The following is an 8,741-nucleotide window of genomic DNA, read 5'->3' on the forward strand; positions in this document are numbered from 1 at the left end:
ATGCATTATTCATTAAATGCATTCATTTTGGAGAAAAAATGGGTGCACCAGAAAGTGACACATCACTTTCATTAGTTAGGGGAAAACCGAATTTTAGTATATTATTAAGTAGATTAATTATAATATAACTATAATAAAGATATTTTTTATAAAATAATTTAAAATAGAAAATATGAAAGTTTATTTTGAAGGGAAAACGGAGTCACGAGAGATCGACACCTCACCTTCATTAGTTGGAAAAAATCAAGTTTTAATATATTAAGTAGATAGATTTATATCATTTAATACTTTAAGTTAAAGATAAAGAGAAATTAATTATATTACCATAAATTTTCAATTAGAATAATTTATTGAGAATCAATTAGTACTTTTATACCACAATTAATATTTTAAAATAATTTTAAAAATTAAATTAATTTTTCAAATATTAATACTTTATACTCCAATTTTATAAAAATTACCAAACTATCTCTATACCTAATTTTTATCAAAATCCTAAATTACCCAAAATTCCCAAACTCACACCCTCCTAACCCTAATTTTATTACACCTTTTCCCTTTCCTCCTTGTCTCAGCGCCGCCATACCCTTTCCCTCAGCATCCCGTAAACCAAACAACTTTCCTCAGCTTCAGAAAATCAGGAAAAAGCAGAAAGAAAGAAAAAGAGAAAGAAAAACGTTGAGGGAGAGAGGGTTCTGAGAAACAGAGTTAGAGAAGAGAGGAGAGGGGGACGGCCAGCGCTGGTGGCCCGGGCTGCTCGCCGCCATCGCTGTTAGCACCGACGCGGAGGTGAGAGCCGAGAGGAGAAGGGGGGAAGGAGGCGCACCGGCGTTGCTGGGCCTCGCTGCCACCGCCACCGTCGCGTCCTCACCGAGCCTTGGAGGGAGACCACGCCGTTAAGCCGCAACACCGCCGAACTTGTCCAACCGCGTCACCGCCGTCAGCCGTCGGATCTGTCATCGCGCCGTCGCGGAAGAGAGACAACGCGTGAGAGGGAGCTCATCGCCGTCAGCTTTGTCAGATCTCTAGTGCCGAACTCGCCTCTGCCGCTGCCGTCGAATCGCGAACCGAGAACCGCCTCAGATCTGTCATCGCCGCCAGAGGACGCCCCTGCAGCTGCCAAACCCCATCGCATTCCAGTTTGGGTTTCGGCTCTGGTTCGTTTATGCTGGGTTTATTTCTCCCGAGTGCCGGAGCCGCCATTTTCTTGGTAAGTTTTAGCCTTGTTTCAGATTTCTTTCCTTGTCCGTTGAAATCCTTATTACCGTAAGAGTCGTCGCTTAAGTCGTATATGTTTGATGATGTTGTGGCAGTGAGTTTTCCCGCTGCTGATTGAAGCCGCCGCTGTTGGAGCTTGCCGGAGTTAACAGCTGGAGCTGCGGCTGTGCTGTACTTAGTTTCTTGTTGGTACAGTAAGTCGTTCTTGCTCTGAAACTCTTTTAATCGCTGTTCTGTTATATGTGGCTGAGGTTTTGCGATACTATTTGCTATTTGATTGAGTTTCGGTTATTTCTTATTACGATTAGAATAGCTGTGGCTGCCACAAAAGTGGTTTGGAGCTGAGGATGAGACTGCCGCGTTGTGGGCCGAGAGAAAAACTGAATTTATCGCGTAGCTAAGTCGTAAACTGAGGTAGGGGTTTTCTTAAAATTTATTTTATCTTACAGAGTTGTTATAAATAGATATTATCGTGAGAAGCATATATATGTGATTATGATTGTCTTATAAATGTGATTGTTTGCTGGATTGAATGACTGATTGCTTAAGTAGTTTGTGATTGCTGAAAGGAAATTAGTTTGAAAGGTTATTTAGTTGATAATTATGAAAAGTGGCTTTCTTGGTTCTGAAGCTGTGTTTGAGAATGTAAACGAATCGGCTTTGGAAATGATTTGAAATATGAAAATGAATTAATGTTGGAAACGGTTTAATTTTGAGTTAGTCTGACTTTATAAATGATTTAGTGTTTGAGCTGGTTGAATTTTAAAAAGTGATTTATTATTGGCATTGATTCGCTTTGAAAATAATTTTATATTGGAATTGGTTGAATTTTGGATGGTTGAGAAAATGTTTGAGAAATGTTTGGATGGGACCCGAAAGGATGGCAGAATCCGAGTTGCTGAGATAGGACAATATTCAAGAACTGCAAAATTCAAGATATTTACAACAGATCAAATATAAATTTTGTGCCTTAAAGAGCTGCAATTCTTTGGTTGGTTATATAGCCTATGAACTTGTAACATTTGGGATTGATGGATTTGAAAGGATTATTAAAAAAAAAGGCAACAAGGAGGTACAGATATATATGCCTGAAATAATCATGAGCTTGATGCATACTATTGTGCTAAAATTCAACTTTGCATTGAAGAAAGGGGTTAGCAAGGATGTACCTTGATCATTTGGTGACAAAGGGTCTAATACTATGTCAAAATCTTAAACTGCTTAGTGACAGCTTATGATACATTTTATACATTATGGGTTTGTCATTATGTGCGTTTTTTTTTTAGTTATAACTTTGATGTTTGAAGTTGTTTGTGAACTTCTAATATTAAGTTATGGATAATTTATTATGTGAAATTTTAAATTTTATTAAGTTAGAAATTATTGAATTTATATATTTAAAATTATTTTTAGGTTTTTTAATAATTTTATTTAATATTTTATTAAACCGGTTGAATCCCGATTGAATTCCGGTCGAATCAGTGAACCATTGAACCAGTGACCTCACCGGTTTATTGACCGGTCTGGTTCTCGCAACCTTGAAATTAAAGTACATAAACCTCAAAACGCCGTCGTTTCATTCATGGAGGCTCACGGATCCGGTCTCCGCCGCGTCTTGGTTCTGGCGGTCTGTGTCGCCGGCATCTGGTCTGCCTACATCTACCAAGGCGTTCTTCAGGAAACTCTGTAAGACACGCTGATTCAATAATTTCTGTTACGAATTTTTAAATTTCGTTTCTGAACTCGTTTTTCTTTTTTAAAATGAGTCAGATCCACAAAGCGGTTCGGTCCAAATGGCGAGAGGTTTGAGCACCTTGCATTTCTGAACTTGGCGCAGAATGTGATTTGTTTGATATGGTCTTACATAAGTGAGCCCCTGTTTTACTTCTTTGTTTGGTTCTTTCATTTCTGCAAGTTACAGTGTAGAACGAAAGAAATTCTGTTTGTTCTGTTTTGTGTTTGTGCGCGTTTTAGTGTGGTTCCTTACGTTAATTTGATATTGCAAAATAATAATAATACAGTGATTAAGATATGGTCAAGTGGGAGTAGTGGTGGTGCACCTTGGTGGTCTTACTGGAGTTGTGGAATTACCAACACTATTGGTCCAGCGATGGGAATTGAAGCACTCAAGTATATTAGTTACCCGGCTCAGGCATGTTACTTTTCTTCATTGTATGAGCTCTTCAAACTGTTTTTTTGGAAAGAGGCCTTTTTAGAGATTTTGGACCTACCTCCATTGCATGGATGTGATATATTTCTGTGTCTTCAGTATACTGGTTTTTAATGGTGGTGTATTTGCTTTGTTGTCTGCTTGCAGGTACTGGCAAAATCCTCAAAAATGATTCCAGGTCAGTATATGTATATCACTGTCACTATTTCATGCTTCAGAAAAACTGAATTTATTTAGGATAATTCGAATCAATTCAAAGTGGTATAGCCTTTTTATGTCTATTTGGGTTCAAATAGAATCACATTAGGTGGAACACCATGTTATTACCAATCGCGTAGTAACCTTGCATTTATGAGTAGTAATGCAATTGTGTTTAATCATTTCTATTTGTGTTTCACATCCTTTCATATACTTATAGGAGATTAAAGATAACTATTTGGTGAAGTTTGTAAAAAAAAAACATTGTTTCCTTATTGCTTACCACCTCTAAGTATGTAAAAATGGAAAAGCCTGAAGCCTATGGTCATTTTTTATATAAAAGCGTTCTGCCATAACAAGTACTCATAACAAATACTCATTTTACCATAACAAGTACTCTTTTTTTTAGTAGTTATTTTATATTTCATAACAAGTACTCATTTTACCATGATACAGTTATGTTGATGGGTACTATAGTGTATGGTATAAGATACACTTTTCCAGAATACGTCTGTACATTCCTTGTTGCTGGAGGGGTATCAACATTTGCACTTTTAAAGGTTAGGAACTTATCAGAATAATACAGAAAATATATACTATAGGGATACACTTTCCCATGTTGCCTATAAAAAATTCATGTGGATTGAGAATGCAGCTTAGCTTTCAAATTTCTCATCTTTGCTTATGCTTATTGGCAGACTAGCTCAAAGACTATGAGCAAGTTAGCACATCCAAATGCTCCCCTTGGATATGGACTATGTTTCCTGAACCTTACATTTGATGGATTTACAAATGCAACTCAGGATTCCTTAAAAGCAAGGTAAAATAAGCAAACCATGTTCCTCGATCTGTCTGATTGCTTGTAAACTGCAAAACTTTTGGATTCTTGTCCTTCCTTGACATAATCCCCCCCCCCCCCCCCTCTTCTTGATTCACTGACTCTGACTTTTCCCCATTATTCCAAGATAATGATGTGTATAAGTAAAATTATGATGAGGATAATGACACTAAATGTAAAAATTTTTTAGTTCTATTTTTCGGGTGTTTGAATGTTGACTTTTCAGCAATGTTTAGATTTTAGAATGGGAGATGATTCATATTTAAGACTATAGCAAGTATTATTAATTTAATGCAATTACTGGTTTTTGTTACTCAGGTACCCTAAAACAAGTGCTTGGAATATTATGTTGGGAATGAATTTATGGGGAACCATATACAATATGATTTACATGTTTGGCTGGCCCAGTGGAAGTGGATTTGAGGCTGTTCGCTTCTGCAAACAGCATCCAGAGGCAGCATGGGATATTATTCTCTTCTGTTGTTGTGGTACTGTGGGCCAAAACTTCATCTTTTTGACAATAAGCCGATATGGCTCTTTGGCTAACACCACCATTACTACCACTCGCAAATTCGTTAGCATTGTGGTATCTTCTCTGTTGAGTGGAAATCCGCTTTCAACAAAACAATGGGGTTGTGTTTGTATGGTATTCACTGGATTGTCATACCAGATCTACCTCAAGTGGCAGAAGCTACAACGACTGCAGAAGAGAAAAGCCACTTGAGGAGCAACCTTCAGCAAATTTGAATTCACACGGTGGTGTTGGCTCATTTGTCCATCAACCATTGTTATATCTTGATAACCTTAAAAGTTTTGATGAACCCAATTTAGATTTATAAGAATTTCATAGAAATGTTTCTTTAATATAGTTGTAATTGTACTCCGGGCAATATACCATCCATCCATCATTTGATCTCAATGTAAATGTGGTTCATATCTCATTCCGTTGTGGATAAGTGGTATGTCGGAATGGAATAATGGCTATATTCAATTAACATTACACCCGTTGTAATTTGATATTGATAAGCATAGTTATCAGAACCGAACTGGTAATCAATCCGGTCATATAACCGGGTCAGTGGGTTACTGGTTCAACCGGTGGATCACTGATTCATCCGGTTAACCCGGTCATAACTAAAAAAAATAAAATTTTATAAATAAATTAAAATGATGTCTTAAAATTTAAAATATAAGTCTTTACAAACATTAATAATTCAATATTAAACATAACTAATGATCTAAAAGATAATAAATTAATCTCTAAATACAAATATCTTTTCAATTAAAAATCTACCACAACCTTATGCAATATTTATGACATGTGAGGGATTGATGTAGATCTGTTCCAAACAATTATTCAGCATTTCCATGAACACAATCCCCTTCCTTTAAGTGTCATGTGAGGCAGCCAAACACGTCTCAATTCTGGCAGAATGGTATGGCACGTACCCGTCCTGGAAATAGCATTACTAGTTAACAGCAAACTGACTTAATCCTAAAGTAAAAGCAAACTATCACGCATATTCTTAAAATTATTATGTGCCTCTATCCAGACAACCTAAGTTTTTCAGGAAAATAATCCAATGTCTTCTGCTAAAAGAAAGAAAAAATAGAAAGTGAACTCCATTAGAACCTCATCAAAGCAGTTAACTCACCTATGACAGGAAAATGCTTAGGACCATTAAATCAACACTTGTTTTTTCATATGCAACTAACCATGTATACATTTAAGCACCATAAAAAACAACAAATTTAACTATTCAACCAAAATTCACTAAAATTTTCTCAGGTTCAACATCAACTCTAAAAGACCAAATACAGCAGCAGTAACTACCAGATTCAACAATAATTCTAAATGAAATTTACATCAAATCAGAGAAAGAACATAAAGAACAGCAACAACAACTCTAAAAAACTAATATTCAACAAATAGAAAGAACAATAACTCCTCTAAAATTTGCTCATGTTCACCAAAATTAACATCGAATCAGAGAAAGAATAGCAATAACAACTCTAAAAATCCAACATTCAACAAACAGAAAGAACAGCAACAACTACAAAATTTGCTCAGGTTCACCAAAATTAGCATCGAACTAGAGAAATAACAGCAACAACAACTCTAAAAACTAAATAAAACAGCAACAACCACATTCAACAACCACCAGATTCACCGAAATCAACATTAAACTAGAGAAAAAACAGGGTCGAAAATTGGAGCTCACCTAGTTGAGAAGACGACCACCACCACCACCCGACGAAGCAAACGCAGGGTCACGGACTCGCAGTGAGAGAACGAGAGCGTGACGCGGTGAGATACCCAGAGACTGAGAGTGACGAACTGACGACGAGGGGAGAGACGAGGTGAGGGTGAGGGGATGCCGGTGCCGAGCTCGAGAGAGTGACGAGGTGAGAGTGAGAGGCTGTCCGTTGCCGACGCCAAGCTTGAGAGAGCAGAGACAGAGAGACGAAGGCACGAGGTTGGCTTTGGAAGTTAGGGTTCATTTCACTGAAAAAGGGGGGGTGGGGTGGGTCTGAAACTGAAACGACACCGTTTCAGGAGAAAAAAAAATAAAAAAAAATTAATAAACATGACCCGGACCGGGTTGGATTAACCGGCCAGGTCACCGGGTTTGCATTAAACCCGTCGGGTCAAACCGGATTCGATCGGGTCTGTTGCATAGACGGTTCAACGAGTAGCTCGACCCGGTCAGGTAACCGGGTGACCGGGTTTCCGGTCGAACCGGCCGGGTCGAGCCGGATTTGATAACTATGTTGATAAGTGATAACTCTAATTGAGTAGATGCTATTTTTAGAAATAGAAGTTAAGGTTGAATATTTCATTTCTTCTTGGTTCATATATTTATTTTTACATGCCAAAACTTCATTTTATGTACAATTCCTTGCCTACTTTCTATAAGGTGAGTATAGCAAACTATCTTTATATGAGAAATAAGAGAATATAAATTAGCCATAAGAACTAAATAAATAGTTTGGATTAAATTTTGAAATAAAATCCACTCATTTGCACCTTCCTTATTTGTTTCGTTGAAACTATTAAATGATTAGGATTAAAGTATTGTCTACTGTTTTGTGATTAAAAGTTATCCAAGTTCCATCTTGTAAATGTGATTTATCTCCAAACTTGATCTTCCCTCCAACATCAATGATATGAGCCCTGCTGCATTACAGTAGGAGAATATTTTAGCATCATTCTTTGTAGAATTTGTGCATGGGATTCATAACGTGTACTTTACCTCATTTTCTTGATAGAAACAGTAGATTCTGATGTTGCATATGTGTATAATCATGTTGGAAAACAATTTTCTTGTTATTTGAATTAATGTGTGATGAAATGTTGTTCTCTTTAGCTAAATTAAGCTTCATATTTTTGCCTCTTTCTGCAGAGCGTAGAGAAGCAAAGATTTGTAGAAGAAACATGTCACCACATTAAAGTATCAGCCAATGAGGAGAGCACCGATATTCTACACATAAAGCACCCTAATGACCCTATCTAGTTTAATTTTATTTCTACCCTGAGACTATTGGCTTGCCTAGAGTAATTTCATGTTAGTTTTCTCTTTCTTTATATATAAATGATGTCAATTACTCCACTGATATGTATAATACCGAATTAACTCAATTAAGGATTTGGTGAATCTAACTTTGAGATGGAAAGTGCTAGGGATCTTGGTATGTTGCAACTTGTATATCATTTTTTTTTCTTGTTGGCTTTTAGCCATTGTCTTATTCCAACTCTCAATTGAGTCTTTAAATGCAATGATTGAGATGTTGCTCCTTCAAATCAACATGGTTTTTAGAAAAACAAAAACAAGAGTCCATTTGATATGTCTGGATATTATTGGAACTGAAGAGAGTTGATGGATTATACTCATACAATTAGATTAAGAGTCATTGTTGTGAATGGTGGTAAATGATGTTGGTGGTGGTGGTAGGATTAAGGGTGTTCACGGTGTAGTTTAGTTCGGTTTTAAAAGAAAAGTCATTCGATCCAAATACTCATTTTATGTGTGGTATGGTTTGATTTGGATGAACTTTTTTTGAAAATTCGATCTGAACTAATCCGATCCGATTATAAGCGGTTTGGATCGATTTGTATTTACGATTTTTAAAATAAAAAATAACTTAGTTTACAAAGCTAATGCTGCCTGACATAGTATAAATGCACACTACTAAAGTATTGATAATCCCATAAATATTATAAAGTAATCTCTCCAACAACCCAACATAATAATAAAACATAAATCTCATAAACATTATAAAGTAACATGTCAAGCAATTCAATAAATTCAACAAGTC

The 8,741-nt window shown here is 36.4% G+C and overlaps 1 protein-coding gene and 1 long non-coding RNA gene across 5 annotated transcripts; one reads left to right on the forward strand and one right to left on the reverse strand.

Moving 5' to 3' along the window:
- Positions 1-459: 459 nt before the first annotated feature.
- On the forward strand, positions 460-5,424 carry LOC112727228 (UDP-galactose/UDP-glucose transporter 3). 4 transcript variants are annotated; one of them, XM_025776905.3, is made up of 10 exons: positions 460-1,210; positions 1,314-1,412; positions 1,532-1,632; positions 2,701-2,904; positions 2,989-3,086; positions 3,240-3,370; positions 3,536-3,566; positions 4,043-4,146; positions 4,285-4,406; positions 4,743-5,424. In XM_025776905.3, exons 4-10 carry the CDS (start codon positions 2,801-2,803, stop codon positions 5,146-5,148), a joined length of 996 nt encoding a protein of 331 aa, XP_025632690.1. In that variant the 5' UTR covers positions 460-1,210; positions 1,314-1,412; positions 1,532-1,632; positions 2,701-2,800; the 3' UTR covers positions 5,149-5,424. The 4 variants fall into 4 exon arrangements, with proteins under 4 accessions (XP_025632690.1, XP_025632689.1, XP_025632691.1 ...); XM_025776904.3 differs by having other exon boundaries at positions 480-1,210; positions 1,527-1,632; XM_025776906.3 differs by having other exon boundaries at positions 480-1,210; positions 1,314-1,407; positions 1,527-1,632.
- A 135-nt stretch (positions 5,425-5,559) lies between these two features.
- LOC112727229 (uncharacterized) lies at positions 5,560-6,971 on the reverse strand. The gene is made up of 2 exons (XR_003165614.2): positions 6,647-6,971; positions 5,560-5,878 (listed from the first exon to the last, which is right to left on the reverse strand). It is a non-coding gene; the product is annotated as an uncharacterized lncRNA (long non-coding RNA).
- Between the last annotated feature and the right edge of the window lie 1,770 nt (positions 6,972-8,741).

The sequence above is a fragment of the Arachis hypogaea genome, chromosome 12 (genome assembly GCF_003086295.3).
Source record: "Arachis hypogaea cultivar Tifrunner chromosome 12, arahy.Tifrunner.gnm2.J5K5, whole genome shotgun sequence".
Lineage (NCBI taxonomy): Eukaryota > Viridiplantae > Streptophyta > Magnoliopsida > Fabales > Fabaceae > Arachis > Arachis hypogaea.